We start from the raw sequence: 17,547 nt of genomic DNA, 5'->3' as shown, positions 1-17,547 counted from the left end.
GGGTACATTTTTCTGCCAATAATAATAATCCAATTCATAAAATGTAGCTTAAAAACAAAAGGCTTGTTGCTCTCCAGCTTTGAGGAACTCAGTTGTCCAGATTTGATTCCAAACTGATTAATATAAACACAAAAGCATGAAGCATGATTCCTGTTTCAGGGCTGCATGTCCTTGAATGACTGTAAAAGGACAAAGGAGAGTAACAGGAAACATGAATCCTTATTGTGATTTTTTTCTTTTTTTTTTTACAATCTGAGTGTTGTATTCCAATAAAACTGTGTGTGTGTGTGTGGGGTGTATAATGGAGAGAAATGACGCCTGACTATTGAAGCAGAGAATCGCCGTGTGGCTTGCTAATAAGAGGAGGGGGAAAAAAAAGAAGGGGTACCGATGGAAAGAGGGAGAGAGAGCGAGGAGGAGCGCAGGCTGTTGTATGGGATTAATGGACACAGTGTGCGTCCGTGCGGGAGGAGGTAGAGGAGGGGAGATGGGCTTCTCCACGGAGGAGGAGGTGGTGGTGGTGGTGGTGGTGGTTGTGGGGGGTGGCTGGGGGAGACCACTGTGGCAGGGGAGAGGGAGAGGAGAGACAGGGAGGGAGGGAGGCTGGTGAAGCCGCGGATATTCATAAAGACGCCAAGTGTTTTTTCTCTCGCCGTGGTGACACACTGCTAGTCTGCAGAGAGACAGAGGGAGACGGGGAAGAAGAGAGAAGGGGAAGGAGACGAATGAAAGCAAGACGAGGCCCAGCCCATCTTTCCATTGATCTTGAGGCGATCAAGGTGAGTGTGTTTTTTATTCTTACATGCTGCAGCCTGACTCTGTGTGTGTATGTGTGTGTGTGTGTGTGTACATGTGTGTCTGTCTGACACATATCTCTTGCTGTGCGTGTGCAGACGGCATGAAGGCAGGGCTGTCCTCATGTATGCATGATTTCAGTTTATATATATATAAATTATATCTTATATCTATGTATATATACCTGGGTGTTTTGTTTTTTTTTTTTTTTTTTTTTTTTTTTTTTTTTTTTTTTTTTTTTTTTTTTCTCTCTTTTTTTTCTCTCCCTCCTTTTTTTTTTTTTTTTTTTTTTTTTCCTTTTTTCCCTTTTTTTTTTTTCTTTTTTTTTTTTTTCTTTTTTTTTTTTTTTTTTTTTTTTTTTTTTCCTTTCTTTTTTTTTTTTTTTTTTTTTTTTTTTTTTTTTTTTTTTTTTTTTTTTGTTTTTTTTTTTTCTAAACAAAAAGCAGGGTGGTAGTTGAGCTGCATATTGATGCATTGCTGCTTGGTTTTATAAGCTGCTTTATCTGTAGTGGAGGTGGTACTGGTGGCAGTCATGGTGTGTATCTGTGTGTGTGTGTGTGTGTGTGTGTTCAAATTTCTCATTGTCTGTGTATATATATATATGTCACTGTGTCACTATGCATTTGTTGATTTCTCCACACAACCTTTTTCTGTGCAGACTCTGTGCAGGTGGTGTGAGAGTGCTCTCATTGAGTGGGTGTGTTCTTGATGACCCCTGTTAAAGTCGTCTCCACCACTTTAGCCGTGTGTTTACCACCTCGATCGGAAACACACACTGATATGCTGAATCTGTCCTATCCAATGGAATTAGGTCATCTAGGACTGCTTGGAGTAATTATATAACATCGGAGAGCTTTGGTGTTGCAGTATCTGCTCAGAATTAGCCACACTGTAGGTACAGCTCCTGCAATGCCATGACAGCCAAAATATTTTGTTACGGTTGCCCCCCCCCTTCTCGTTATTAGCAGACCAATTATTTCGATATATGGATTTTTGGATATTAGTCATCAAACTGTATTGTATTGTTCCCAAATATACCTCCAAGCTTTACTAAAAGAGTACTGTACATATGGGAAAAGGATTTTTTTCATATTTGAATCAAATGAATGAATTATATGAAAGCAGGACAGAGAGTTCTCAAAGAAAGAAGGACGAATGACTCAAAAAGAGAAAAATCATGCTCATACTAACTCTCTGTTTTCTTCTACACAGAATAGGACAAGCTGATACAGACTTGAGGATGGATCCCGGCGTATCAAAACTGGAATTTTGACATCTGGACTTAACACTTCCCTTTGTGCAGAATTTGGATCTGACCGACCGCTCAGACAATGGAAAACTGATATGAGACAGGAGACGCTTTCAAATTCTCCCACAAACCGGATTATTGATTGTTGAAAAGCTGCATTCATGTGGGATCAGGTTTACAACTGGGGAATGTCATGCGAACAAAACTCCAAGTCGGATAAACATTGTAGAAAACTTGGGGAAAGGTTTTCTTCAGGAGTGACATCATGAACTCTGACCAGGATATCCCATTGGCTTGTACGGCCAAAGCAAGGCGACATGCAGACGGGCTTATTTTTTCCCAGGAACTCGTAAGCTTACACTAAAATGGACTAACTTTTTTCTTCCAGCTTTTTTTGCTTGAGATCAAAACAAAGGTCATCCACCTCAGACTGAACTGGAGCCTCTTTGGGGGCACATAAATGCACCTTTAACAGCAGGTTGGACGCCCAGTTTCAGCCATCTGAAGACTGAGGTGCGGACAGAGCGAGAGCAAGGGGGCGGTTGGCTGGCTGAGTCAGCTCCAATGGGGGCCGGTTGTGACCCGGTCTGACCCCGGTTTGACCTTGCAGTGACCTCTGACCTCTCCGGTCCTGGCTCTCCACCTGCTCTGCTGCCTGGGTTCGGGAACGCTCCGCCCTGGGGCCCAGAACGACCCAATCAGAATGAAGAAGAGCCGCAGCGTGCTGTCTGTGACTGGAGAAGAGGTGAGAATATAAACAACCAGGGATGAAAATCAGCTAAGTTTGTCACTTGTTTCCATGAGAGTAGACGCCAGGCAGAGCAGACTGTGTGTGTGTTTTCTTGAATGCTTATGATGACATACAAACCTTGTGACTTTCACACATCCAAGGCTCCCTTTGTTCTTGTCGTCATCGATGTCTGTGGACGCACTCAGAAGTCAGTGGACAGGCTGTCTCCTCCAGCCACCACTCACACAGTGTGAACCACTCACTCAGTCATAGTCCTGTATGTAAATGAGCCCCGGCTAAATGAGCACTTTATGTAAATGAGCTATCTTCTTTTAAAGATAACGTCTTGGCTGAAGGACATAATAACATGCATTATTCAAGCGCTCTTTTATTGATTATGCTGAGCGGTTGCCCATACATTTGTGTGTGTGTGTGTGTGTGTACTGTATGTGTGTGTGTATGTGTTGATGTGGATGTGAGCATCTTTTCCACATCTGGGTCTGGACGACATCAAACGCAGCATGGAAGCAACACGGCACTGTTGCCTAGCAACTGCTACCATTCCCCTAGTGTTTTGTTGCTACGGTACTGCAGTGCAGATCAGCCTCTAAGAGCTCATTCTGTAGAGGCCTTATCCCAGACACACACACACACACACACACACACACATATATGCATGTAGCTGAACACACACAGTCACACACGCATGTAAACACACGTACATAGTGTGTAATTTATAGTGTGTTGAGTATGAAGATGGCAAATCAACATGTTTTGGTAAAAATGAAAACCGCCTGCACCCAGTTCTGAATTGTTTCATTTATTTTATTTTAATATTATTATTAGATAAACGGCACAGTGTTTTATCTTCAAAGATTACCTTTTGAAAATGTGTCTCTCTCGCTTTATGTCTCAGTCTCCTCCCTCACCTGCCCTCCCCCCTGTTTTACAGGGCAACGACACAGATATAACAGGTGCTGGGGAGAAGGCGGAGTCATCTCGCTACAGCCGATCTTATACGTCCGGGGCCACGCTGGGGTCTGAGCTACGCAGAGGGAGGAGCAGAAGACTCTCGTCTAGTCTTCAGGTACTGAAAGGGGGTAAAAATGAGCCATATGTACCACCATTACCCCTCTCATTCATGTGAACATAATATTAGATGACCATACTGTTGATTGATTTGATTTGGTTTCTGATTTGGCAGTGTTTTACAATTTTCAATATATGATTCCTACCAATGCAGAGACTTCCATTCATTTTGGCAGTGCAGACGTTTCAAATCAATCTGCGCTTTAATTGAATTACCGTGCAACAATAGTATAACACTAAAACATTTTACGCAGTCTTGATGTTCACTGTGATAGATTAAAGCTACCATAATCACTTTTTTTGAATAAACAATATGACTATATGACCACACGACTATGTGAAAAGGGTCTCTCATAATGACGAACCATCAGAGAATTATTTCTCCTTAGCCTCACTGGTTCTCAAACTATGGTACCTGTACCACTGGTGGTACATGACCTCTCTCCAGTGGTACGTAGAGGAAGTCTCTGAAGTACTTTTAAAACATGCTTTAAAAGCATTTTATACTACCAAAACACTACACAATAATATAAGTTTTGCATTTTGCATAGCACATATAAATCCATGATTAATTATGAGCTAAAATGTGACAGCAGGATATGAAAGCAGATGTAAAATGAATGGTTCAAAAACACTTCAGATCATGGCTCCACGTGGTTAATATTAGGAATCTTTTCCACCAGATTAGCTCTGGTTCTTGAACTGGTTCCATTCAGGATTTAACAACAATCATGAATGAACCGGTGTCCTGTATAAACTGTCTGTAGCTGAAGGGTCGACCTTCACGGCTATATTTTAACATCTGTCATAATGTTGGTACTTATATTTTCTGAGGTAGTACAATGTTTATAAAGTTTGAGGAACACTGCCTCATTGTTTTGGCTTCATGACCTGCAGTTACTGACTGTTAACCACCTGCCTAACACCTACAACAGCAAACAGACAGAGTTAGCAACTAGCTGGTGAATAAATTAGGACCTAAAAAATTATTTATTTTCCTCCAGAGTTGGTAAAAGCAAAACAGATTCATTACTGGACTTAGATTCGCCATGTGGACACAACAAAACTCCAAATTAATAATCATTTTCTGCCATAACTGCTGGATAAGTAAATGGGGAACTATTTGCTAAGATCTGCTATATCAAGTTTGATATTATGTCAGTGATGTGTTTACATTTTGTCTGTCACCAAATGGCCAAAAAAATCTTTAGTTATTTTAGAAATTTGAAATCTGGTAACTGTATGATATTTCATACTGCACCAACAATAAATACTGTACATACAAATACAAACTGATAACTGCATGTATTTTAAAATGGTATGGTTTTAAAAAAGTATTGAATGGGTTATAATTAGAAAGCTAAACTTTAAACACACTAAATACACAAATTCACAGATAATCAAATTGCCTCTTGTAGTACAAATTGTGCTACATACCTGCAAAGCAACCAGTGGCTAGTATCATCTACAAACCTTCACCTCCACCTCTACAGGTACCCTGCTGGCTCCGCCCTCGAGACCGCACTCGTTCACCAGAGGTCCTGAACAATGTGTCGCGTCCAACAACTCTTCCCCTCCGCATCCCGCCCCGCATCTCCATCACACAAGCAGACACTGACAGGTTTACACACTTTCAAAATGCAGATTTTTTGCCTCGCAGGCAGCTTGGCAGTACTTTCTCTAACCATCAAACGTCTCATCTTCCCCTCGTGCTCTAGTTATGAAGCAGAAAATGGCGTGTCACCAGGTCACACCCCGCTGGGTTCGCAGAGTCCAGGCCTCACCCTGCACACATCCTTTCCCCAGGGCCAGAGAAGAGAGTCTTTCCTCTACCGCTCTGACTCGGACTATGACATGTCGCCCAAGACGGTCTCGCGTAACTCCTCCCTTGCCAGCGAAGGGTGAGACAGAAACAATGAGGGAGAGAGCATGGGTGTCTGTACCCATATGTTTTGAGGAAATATATTTCTATAACTCTCTCTGTCCTTACCTCTTTCAGACACACAGCAGAAGACTTCATTGTCACACCTTTTGCTCAAGTGAGTTCCACTAAATAGATCATCATACTGGACATTGTGTAAAATGTTTTCACTAAATAGTTTCTCAGCCGTTTTACATTATGTTGACCTGTTGGAAAAGGTTAAATTAGCATGTTAAAGGAGTGTGCACATTCATCATTCAGAGCTACTACACAATCTTTCTAAAAACCTCCCATGCATATTTCTTTTTCCTGTATGTATATCCTGTGACACTGTTTGTGTATTAGGTACTGGCCAGTCTGCGATCAGTACGGAGCAACTTCACCATTCTTGCCAACGTCTCCACACCAACAGTCAAGTCAGTATCAACTCATTGTCCTGAAATCTCCGTGCCTTGTGATAATATGTTGTCCATTTGTGTAACAAGTTAAAGAGGTAATTAAGACTTTAACCAACAACTTTGCAACCAACAACCAACTCTACTACTACATTAAAATCACCTCACATTCACACACACATTTTGTGACAACAGTGTCACTGTTAAGCAACTTGTAAACGCTCGTTCTTAACTTTTGTTAGCATGTGATCACCAAACCCAAAGCAATGTCTCCTCCCTGCAGAAATGACATGAAATGCTGATTATTATTTTCCTATTTCAAACTTTGTTGCCCGTCATATTACAAAGAGATCAATCAACAATTCTAAATAGAGAGAAAGAGAGAGACGTACTTATATCTTCTGTCTTCCCAATATTTAATTAAATTTATTACAGCTTTATTTATTCCTTTAAGGACACTATATGCAACAGACACACACAGGGAAAAAACACTGTTAAAGCAATTAAAAGCTTTATGCTTAAAAAACTACATGTGGAATTGATAAAAAAAATTCTAAAGATACACAAGGTGAGGAGGCAATTACTAATGTAATGCTAACGTAGTCTGGTCTGCAGTTTCTGGTAGGCCTAACTCACTGTTGTGTCCTCAGGAGGTCTCCTCTGGGTGGAGTGTGCATCAGTCCCAGGGCGTCATTATCAGACCAGCAGTACCAGCAGCTCGCCCTGGATACGCTGGAGGAGTTGGACTGGTGCTTGGACCAGCTGGAGACTATTCAGACGCATCGCTCTGTCAGTGAAATGGCCTCCACCAAGGTACGCAATCACCACTGAACCAACCAGTCCAACCAACGCATCTGCAGGATAATATTGGTGCATCATAAATATATCACTATTAGGGCTTTTTAATGGATTTAAAGACATTTTTATACAAGTTTTTTATATTTTGCTGTATTTATGATAACTTATGTTTATGTTTGTATGTTTAGAATATCATGCCTCACTACATATCTTTGTTTAAATAACAAAATCTGATGTGTCATAGCCAAAAATTGTTGTTTTGGCTATGAAGCAAAAAGAGCACGCACTGAATATTAAACCTTAGATAAACAGTCCTCATCAGCACATCACCGACTCGTATTTTTCTCTCATTCTGCCACAGTTTAAGAGGATGCTGAACAGAGAGCTGTCCCACCTGTCAGAGATGAGTCGCTCTGGTAACCAGGTGTCTGAATACATCTCCAGCACCTTCATGGGTGAGTGGGACCACAATCTGATTTCAGTCCACATCACATTTATGACTTTTACCCCTCAAATAAAAACAATAAATATGTCTATGTGTGTGTATGTCCACCTATCTGTAGACAAGCAGAACGAGGTGGAAATCCCATCTCCTACTCTAAAAGACAAACCTATGAGTCACATCAGTGGAGTAAGGAAACTGTCTCACAGCTCCAGCCTCTCCAGCACCTCGATGCCTCGCTTCGGTGTCAACACAGACCACGAGGATGAGCTTGCCAAGGTCTTGTTGTTTGTTTGTTGTGTCTGTTTTTCTCTGACTCACAGTCGCACATATCAATCCCCGTTCAGACTTTTGAGTGTGCTCTGTTCACACCGATAACATGTTTTTTTTTGTTTTTTTATCTTGTGAGCACAAGATAAAAAATATCATCTTTTAGGATTTCAGGGACTCGTAGAGTTGAGTCTTTTCTTTGCACAGTTTATTTAAATCTTCCTTTGAGTGTGTGCCCTGCACTGTTTTAGTAACTTACAGCTGATACTTCATTCAGTGACACATTGAGATTTCACGTGGGAGTTTTCCTGTGGGACATATTTGATAAAATATAATAGAATATAGTAGTTTTAAGACTATAAAAGTTCCTACTGAACACCAAGCTACTTCCAGGTTGTTGGGCTCATAGTATGAAACATTGTACATCATAATAGGTCCATGTCTATGTCATATAAAGACGTTTCATGTTTCCTTTTGACTGCTTTTTGTACTCGGCGCCTCCTTGTTTAATTCATCCACACTGAAGCAACAAATGTTTGGAAAGACCACAGTTGGATAGAAACTGTTGTTGGTTCTGCTGCTTCATTGAGCAGTACATAAATCAGATGCAACTATGATACATACAGTGTAAACAACAAGAGGCTACAGCCATTGAGATCACCTCTTTATGGTGTCACAACCCGATTGCAACGAGGAGCGAGACAATACAAGGTGGTAGTGAAGAAAATCGATTTATTTGCAAAAACACAGTTCAGATAAACATAATCAGTATGTCAGTAGCGTAAGGCATGTATCTGTGTGAGTGTGCGTATGACGCAAACACAAAATGCTGTCGTCATGCCAGAATCAGAGCCAGAGAGGGCAGAGCAGAGAGCGTCTGCAGGATTAGGGGGACCTCTATAGGGTGGTACACGCTGACTCAGGTGCGGCTCATTTAGCTGATGATCCCTCCAATCAGTGTCTGCAAAAACACAAGGAGAGCGACAGGGACACCTAGAGGACAGGTAGAAAGGTCGTCACAATGGGGCTACATTGGAAGTTAAGTGATCTTCAAAGTGATAAGCGCCCATTTTTACCATTATTGAATTCTCTGAGAATTATTTTCTTAATTGATGAAGTGTTTATAACAATTTGGTGAGATTTGGAGTAATCAAAATGTTGTGCAGTTTACATTAGCTTAATAAAGAAAATGTGGCATAAAGTTTGAAAGTTTCATTACAGTAAACGGACAAAATTCACTGTTTGTGTTTTATCTGATACAGAATTTGAATCTTAAATATTCCTAACGAGTTGTCCTTCACTAGCAGTGCAGCTGTTTTGGTCGGATTCCTTAAAAATGAATCGTATGTAGCTAAACACACGTGTAGTGTGTCTGGATCTGACTTCAGCTATAACAACATTATTTAAATATCACTGATGCAACAAATATTAAACACTTGTTTATCTTGCAGTGCATGGTTTGCTGTTTCATGTCCATTTTTTATATTTTAAAAAGTAAATGCCAACCGATGGAAACCAAGAATTGTTTGCCAATTTCTCGAAATGTTTGCCAGTGGAAGCCTGTGGGATCCCTGCTCTCAATGTCCTATAGCCTCAAACCTGAAGTTACTCAGTTTACTCTCATTGGCCACTAAGAAATCTAGTAAATATTCATATTTGAGAGGCTGGAAGCACTGTCAAATAAATAATTAATCACTTGAGCTCTAGAGTTGTCACTGGATGGTTCAGTTCATGGCTAGATGTCTTTGGTCATAACCTTTCTCAGTTTATTTAAATGTTATTTGGAAATTAAGTCTGATAATTGATAATTAATGTTGGTAATATTTGGTTTATTGTCTAGCCCTCTGTTAAATTCTGCTGCATCATTAATGAAGCAATTATTGGAATAAGGCTTTTATATTTTGTCTTTTAAATGATGACTGACTCATATGTTTATTTGTGTGTGTTTTTTGACCAGGAGTTGGAGGATTTGGATAAGTGGAGTTTTAACATATTCAGAGTAGCAGAATTCTCCAACAACAGACCTCTCAGCTGCATCATGTACGCCATCTTCCAGGTAAACAAAATGAGTGTGAACGTGTGGGAGTGTGTGTTTTTTTGCAGGATTGTTCTCACTTTAAGTGTTTGTCTGTCGGAGTGTGTGTTTGTGACGTTCTTGCTCCTTCTCCTCCCTCCTCAGGAACGAGAGCTGCTGAAGACGTTTCGTATCCCAGTCGACACCTTTGTCACTTATGTAATGACCCTGGAGGACCATTACCATGGAAACGTAGCATACCACAACAGCCTCCATGCTGCAGATGTCACCCAGTCCACACATGTCCTCCTCTCCACACCTGCTCTTGATGTATGTTGACACACACACACACACACACACACACAGGTTGATTTGTGCATGGAAGGCTTGATGAAAATACATTTCTTCGAATTCTTTTTGTATTCTTTGAATATAATTAAGTGCAGCATTAAAGATTTTTATTGACAAATCAAGGCTGTAAAATGATTATGGCCGAGCCCAAAGCACAGTGAGGAATGTTTTAACAATGTTAAAACAACATGGCAACCATGGCTGACTTTTTAAATAAACTTGGATAAATGTCCAAACCCTTTACGTCTTTTTGCAAAGTGTAAAGTTTTAATTTACCTCAACTGACAGTTTTTACTGATCACAATCAGCAGCGGTGGAATGTAACTAAATACATTTACTGAAATACTGCTACAATACAAGTACAATTTTTAGGTGCTTTACTTGAGTATTTCCATTTTATGTTATTTTATATTTATCCTCCACTAGAATTAGATTCATCCAAAGCGACTTACAAAAAAGGGAAACAATCAAGGTACAGTACAGTGTGACTAGGACATGTTAGTGCAGCATTAAGTACTGTGACAGTACCAGAGGGGATAGATTTATTTGACAGCACTAGTTGCTAGTTACTTACTTAAGAATTACGTTATTAATACAAAATATGCCAGAAGGCAAAGCTCTTGATTTTCCTGTCCATCTACGCTCCAATCCTCACCTGTGGTCATGAGCTTTGGGTAGTGACTAAAAGAATGAGATTGTGGATACAAGTGGTCGAAATGAGCTTCATCTGTCAGGTGGTCAGGCTCAACCTTAGAGATAGGGTAAGGAGTTCGGAGTAGAGCCGCTGCTCCTTCACATCGAAAGGAGCCAGCTGAGGTAGTTCAGGCATCTGATTAGGATGCCTCCTGGGTTCCTTCATTTGGAGGTGTTCATGTCCAACTGAGGAGGACCCCGGGGCAGACCCAGAACCTGCTGGAGGGACTATATAACCCATCTAGACTGGGAATGCCCTGCTAAACCTGCTACCTTTGCGATCAGACTCAGAAGAAGCAGAAGAAAATAGATGGGTGGTTGGATGGATAAATCTAATGTAATAAAATTAATAATAATAATAACAAAATAATATCACAATTCTTCTAAGAATATAAAAACATGACTCAACCACAGTTATATTTTTAAAACCATGTCTTTATCCATGTTCTTAATATCATATAAATACACAGATTTTCTGCAGATAAAAAGTTAAAATATAGAGGGAAAACTTCTCTGACCTTGTCTTCTTCTTCTGCCCTTTTTGTCCCTCTCAGGCTGTCTTCACCGACCTGGAGATCCTCGCTGCTCTTTTCGCTGCAGCGATCCACGATGTAGACCACCCTGGAGTTTCCAATCAGTTCCTCATTAACACCAGTGAGTCCGCACACACTTACACTCAAACAAAAGGTAAAAGATTTGCAAAAACTGTGTTCACACCGTCTTCCCCCTCCTTTGTCCCTCTTTGTTGTGCTCAGACTCGGAGCTGGCCCTCATGTACAACGATGAGTCAGTTTTAGAAAACCACCACCTCGCTGTGGGATTCAAACTCCTGCACCAGGAAAACTGTGACATCTTCCAGAACCTCACCAAGCGGCAGCGCCAGAGTCTTCGCAAGCTCGTCATCGATATGGTCAGGACGTTTTCTAACACATATTACCGTACATCTCTTGTCAGATAAGGATAGATTAGAATAGATTAGGTTCAATCTTTGAGCCTCTTTTCTAGTGTTGTCTCACTGTCTTCCTGTCTGCAGGTGTTGGCCACAGATATGTCCAAACACATGACCCTCCTGGCTGACCTGAAGACCATGGTGGAGACCAAGAAGGTGACCAGCTCCGGTGTGCTGCTTCTGGATCACTACACAGAGAGGATACAGGTAACTTGTCCTCTATACGTGTCTGCCTGACTGTACTGTGTGAATGTATTCTTACATATCCTGTGTGCGTTTTAGGTGCTGAGGAACATGGTGCACTGTGCAGACCTGAGCAACCCCACCAAGACGTTGCCGTTATACCGACAGTGGACGGAGAGGATAATGGAGGAATTCTTTCGACAGGGTGACAAAGAGCGGGAGAGAGGGATGGAGATCAGCGCCATGTGTGACAAACACACCGCTTCAGTGGAGAAGAGTCAGGTAACACTCGATCTCTCTCTTCCATCCATTTTATATGTGTTATCGTAAAACACTGAATCCAGATTGATGAAGTGGAAACTGTGTTTGCGTATGTGGATGTTGCATGAGTTCTTGGTCAGAAGACAAAATTGGATAATTGGCCATGAATACACAGACCAGACTGTTTGAGTTTGATACTGAACCATGAAATAATAACCCCGGGTCCTCATGAAGTCCTGTCTTAACTCAGTTAAGGATGACATTTCAGATTTTTGGTATTACAGTCTATACTATAGTTAATCAGTCTGAGTGGATGTTAACTTGTTAGCTCTGAGCTAATGGCCCCTTTGTTAAAGCTTAAGCTCTTCAGTGTATATGGTGAGACTGTCATTTTTGAGGCCATTGTTGGTGCCATTCACAAACACCACAACGTTTTGTAATGTGGCAGTGTGAGGCAAACTTAAAGAGAAAATTCATAACGATGAAATGACACAACACAGGAAGACTGGATTGACAAACAGGAACAGAGGTCACATATAGATCCTCTCTGAGAGACACTTAACCAACGCTGAAACCTGCATCTTCAAAAAAAAAAAAAGACCATCTGAGTTCAGCATAGACGTGGATCGTTTCGAACAAGCCACCTGTAACAACGCTGTCGATTTAACTCAACATTTGCTTATTAAAACAGTAGGAGCCGATGGGAAAGTTGCAAAATAATATTTTAGATCTGATGACGGCACGAGGATATGTGTCAAAGGATCACTAAAATTATTAAACATCACTCTGAACATCTGTACGTCTGTCGACGTGCATGAAATGCAGTCCATTGAGTAGTTGTTGAGACTTTTCACACTAAAGTCAGGGTGTTTCATCCAGACCATGAATGTCTGTACAAAAATGTGGCATGTAATGGTTGTTGAGATATTTCACTCTGAACTGAAGAGGTGAAACCGACGCTGCTAACATGGCTGAACATCCATATGTCTGTTTTGTTTTGCACTGTGGCAGAAAGACGCAAACTTGTTCTTCAACATAAAAACATTTTCTTTTCATACATCTGGCAGAGTAACAAAGCCTGGAACGAGTTAAGTTAAACTGTGGCAGTCACGAACTCTTTTGTTCTTGTATTTTGGATGCATGTATGACAAAAATACATTTTTGTCTCAATGTCCAACTGGCAGCGTCTTCAGTCATTTGCCTCTTTCAATATCCGTGATGTTTAACAGTGGCAACATGTCAAGTTTGTGGTCACTCTGTTGGATTTTCTGCCAGATTCATTTCTCTACGCTTTAAAAGAAGTTCAGTTGGGAAATATTTGCTTTTTTTTTTGCCAAGACTTGAAGAGACGGTTGATACCACTTTCATGTTAGCTTAGCATAAGGCTAGTCAGCCAGCCTGTCCACATCTCAGATTAAAAAGACTATTTGTAATTTTCTTGAGCTTTAGTGCTGCTCGGTACATTTTGTTTGGACCTGGCTAGCTTTTCCTCTGTCTCTCAGCAAAAAACAAATGATTTCCTCAAATATTGTATTTATTATCATGGCCTGAGGTGTGATTTATTGTTGATTTGTCATTTTTTAGGTGGGTTTCATCGACTACATCGTCCACCCGCTGTGGGAGACGTGGGCCGACCTCGTTCACCCAGATGCCCAGGAGCTGCTGGACACGCTGGAGGAGAACAGGGAGTGGTATCTTAACACCATGCCGCAGTCTCCCTCGCCTCCCCCGGACAGACACCTACAGCACGACCGCTTCCAGTTTGAACTCACCCTGGAGGACCTGGAGCACAACAACCACAACCACATAAACATGAGAAACAGCGGCCACAAAGCGATATGCAACGACAGCGGCGAAGACCAAACGCAGGACGGCCCGGCAGAGCCCGGAGACGAGGAGCAGAACCACGTAGAACCTGAGAAAGAAGATGAGGAGAATCACAACAGCGAACACAACGGAGTCCAAGATGAAGAGGAGGAGGAAACTAGAGAAGGAGAGGGAGAAGAAGAGGAGGTGAAGGAGAATGCAGAGGAGGTGGAGGAGGAACAAGGAGAGGACCAAGTAGAAGAAGAAGAAGAAGAAGGAGGAGGAGGAGAGCAGACAGATGAAATAGAAGAGGAGGGTGAGGAGACTAAAGAAGAGGAGGAAGAGAATGAGAAAAATGAAGGAGAACAAGAGCAGGAAGACGAAAAGGAAGAAGAGGAAGGAGCAGAAAATGAGGAAAAGGAAGCAATAGAAGGAGAAGAGGAAGTGGAAAACGAGGAGGCAGAAGTGGAGGAAAATGTGGAAAAAGAGGACGAAGAGATGGAGGAGAAAGAAGAAGAGGTGGAGGAAAATGTGGAAAAAGAGGACGAAGAGATGGAGGAGAAAGAAGAAGAGGAGGCAGGAGAGGTGGAGGAAAATGTAGAAGAGGATGGCGAGAAAGTGGAGGAGGAAGAGGAGGCAGAAGTGCGAGATAAAGCTGAAGAGGAGGAGGAAGAGGTTGGGGAAACAGAAGATGTAGGAGAGGAGGAGGAGAAAGGAGAGTTGGAAGAAGCAGAAGAGGAGGAGGAGGAAGTGCCAGTTGAGGATGAAACTGGACAGGAGGATGAAGAAGTGAAAGAGGAAGAAGAAAGTTAGTTATGTGTAAAAACATTCAAAAGGGTCCGTGAGGAAAGATTAAAGAGAGATGAATTTTCGGGCCAGAAAGGCTTCGACTGTTGTTGATGACGATAAAGAGCTGAAGACGCACCCTTCTCGCTCTGACCACTTTATCATGTGACCCGCTCAGCTGAAGGCCAGCGTCAAACATCACAGCTCACAGAGAAACATCAAAGACGGACAGTACAGCACCGGACTCAAAGACTAAACCTGGCCGGAGCGTAACGCCTTCCCGAACAGCCAGATTGCTGCAACTGGTAGTGATAGAAAGACCGGAGTCTTCATCACCGAGTATCTGTACATCCATCACTGCCGTAGGGGGATAATAAAAAAAAAAGGGGGGGAAACCTGTTTTATCGACCTTTTGTAGCTCCTGAAAATCTAACCTGAAATACGTACATGCAAATAAGTGCTACCCATCATCTCTCTGTCACCGTCTCCGTCTCACTTATGAGGAAGATCCCACCACACACCGACCAACTGTTAAAAGAATGTCAACACTTCCTCCGTTTGTCAGAAAAGATAAAAAAACAAAAAAAGTTTGGAAAGTGTAGTCTGTTGTCTTATATTTACTACAAAAACTTTCCACTTGTGAACAGGATGCGGTGAACACACCTTTTTTGGGGGGGGCTCTGGTGTAGGAACAGTTTAACCTCCTCACATACTAACCTTAAAACAAACAATGCTGGATGTGTGAATACTATCTGGATACAAGGTGGAAACATTTACAGTCCAGCTCAAAAAGGCTGACCTGTTGTACGTGTCGATGTCGGTTCATGTTTGGAAATAATAATAATAATAATTTTTAAAAAGTATTCATCCCTTGACAACACTTTTGCCTCTCCTCTCTCAGACTGTGAGTTTGATTCCCGGGTGAATCGTGCCAAACTGTCCCACAACCAGCACTGAGCAATTCAGCCGTCCTCTTAATGAGGCGGCGACTCGTCTGTGAAGCAATGAACTGTGGGACCAGGGTAACGGGTGTGATGGTCTTCCACAAATCCCATTTTTCTTTTTTGGTTTTGTTTTTGTAAAAAAAAAAAAAGGTATTTGGCACTTTATCTAACACCCCTGTTACATATATGTACATAATAAACATGTATTTTATTTCTGCTGATGTCATATAATAAATATGATCAATGAAGTTGAAGATTGGTGTTTCCAGTTGCTAATTAACAAGGAAAGCAGAGCTGCATCTTTAGCTGATCATCACACAGCAGACAGCTAGGATAATCGGTTAGTCCACTGGTTCTCAAACTATGGTACGTGTGTCACTGGTGGTACGCAGAGGAATATGAGCCTACTCTGTAGTCATGTTCATGCATGTAACATGTTCATGCATCCATGATCAGTTGCGAGCTAAAAATGTGATGTAAAGGCAGTAAGTGCAGGTAAAATTAAATACTGCAATCGTGGCTCCAAACGGGAAATATTAGGAGAAGAAGTGCAAATCAGGAGTACACCTGGTTATGTTCAGGATTCAACAACAGTCAACTATAAATAATCATCTTATTACAAATGAAACTAATTAGAGTTGTTGTATTTTAATATCTGAGAAACACTGGGTTGGTCGTTTGAGTCAATTATCAAACGAATGACAAACATTTGATACTTCTTGTGTCTAAAAAAAATGAAAATACTCTCTTTAATATTACAGTCTATGTTTTAATGTCATCACTGAATTAAATATCAACTTTATTAAATAACAACAAAACAAACAAAATTTGAAGACACTCTTCACCATCTTTTGTTTTATAGATTTAACTATGGATGGATTTGTCAGAAAAAATATGAACAGTTGACAGATCAACCAACAATTAAGATAATCACTGAAAAAAATAAATGTTCTATTAAAAATAGGAGAGTCAGACAGTTTTTAATTATTGCTCATATAATCTACAGTCTTTTTTGAACATAGTAAAAAATGTAAAAATGTGCGATTTTTCTACAGACAATGAATCAATGATTATTAGTAATATAATCACAGTTCTTAGTTCTGTTTTTTCTCTGTCGTTAGGATTAAATTATAAAGTTATCTCCAGGAAAACATTCAGGAATTTATTCAGAAATCACAGGAATTACAAACCCGTGAAAAATAATTGCAATTATTTGGTGATCAAATAATCGTTAATTTCTTTAATTCTCAGGTTCCAGCAACTCACTTACTGTACAGTGGGACAGTAAGTTTTGGACAAAAAAGCTGTTTAAAACAAGTCAAGACAAATGTTTAAAGTTATCTGACAATTATTTCATTGCCGACAGCCGCGCTCACAACTTGTTCTATGGACAATGACAACACGTTGTTTTTTTGTTGTTTTTTTCAAGAAATGAATCTGCAGATTAGTCACTAGTTGAATCCATTAGTTTCAGCCAATCTTACTGAACTTTGCTGCTATAAGCACATCTGTAGCATTTCACTCTTTGTTCTATATTTTGTAGTCAGACGTACGACTAACCGTCATCTGCTCTCTAAATAGAAATCTGTGGGCCGACTGGAACATGAGCGAGGCTGGTTTTACTTCCTGTGGCAGCAGTCAGTCAGCTGATCACTGGGCTCATTTAATGATTATCATGTGTGTGTCTTCACTGGATGTTCAGAGCTGAAACAATTAACTGATCAGTCGATCGACAAAAACATGAATTGGAAACAGTTTAAATCATTTTAAAGTGAGTTCATGTGAATATATTTGTTTGTTTTTTTATCTGTGTTTAATGATAGTAAACTCGATATATTTAACTTCTGACATTTAATGGACCACGATTAATC

General features: G+C 40.8%; 1 protein-coding gene across 1 annotated transcript; it reads left to right on the top strand.

Annotated features, from left to right (window-relative positions):
• The first annotated feature begins 543 nt into the window (after positions 1-543).
• LOC104936185 (cAMP-specific 3',5'-cyclic phosphodiesterase 4B-like) lies at positions 544-16,225 on the top strand. The gene is made up of 18 exons (XM_027282643.1): positions 544-779; positions 2,008-2,789; positions 3,727-3,861; positions 5,357-5,484; positions 5,582-5,764; positions 5,863-5,902; positions 6,130-6,200; positions 6,830-6,992; positions 7,339-7,432; positions 7,541-7,698; positions 9,647-9,745; positions 9,869-10,033; positions 11,302-11,401; positions 11,503-11,657; positions 11,781-11,903; positions 11,979-12,161; positions 13,725-14,220; positions 14,266-16,225. The coding sequence occupies exons 2-18, from the start codon at positions 2,748-2,750 to the stop codon at positions 14,757-14,759; spliced, it is 2,829 nt and encodes a 942-aa protein (XP_027138444.1). The 5' UTR covers positions 544-779; positions 2,008-2,747; the 3' UTR covers positions 14,760-16,225.
• Positions 16,226-17,547: the final 1,322 nt, after the last annotated feature.

Source organism: Larimichthys crocea, chromosome X (genome assembly GCF_000972845.2).
Source record: "Larimichthys crocea isolate SSNF chromosome X, L_crocea_2.0, whole genome shotgun sequence".
Lineage (NCBI taxonomy): Eukaryota > Metazoa > Chordata > Actinopteri > Sciaenidae > Larimichthys > Larimichthys crocea.
Note: the sequence above shows the minus strand (reverse complement) of the source record. Positions and strands in the feature narration are given on the sequence as shown.

What these genes read in the sequence shown, in the direction of transcription:
- LOC104936185 (XM_027282643.1), top strand. Translation starts at nt 2,748, where the DNA reads ATGAAGAAGAGCCGCAGCGTGCTGTCTGTGACTGGAGAAGAG. An exon ending in ACTACACAGAGAGGATACAG is followed by an intron (nt 11,904 to 11,978) that starts GTAACTTGTCCT and finishes TGTGCGTTTTAG; the next exon opens with GTGCTGAGGAACATGGTGCA. An exon ending in CTTCAGTGGAGAAGAGTCAG is followed by an intron (nt 12,162 to 13,724) that starts GTAACACTCGAT and finishes GTCATTTTTTAG; the next exon opens with GTGGGTTTCATCGACTACAT.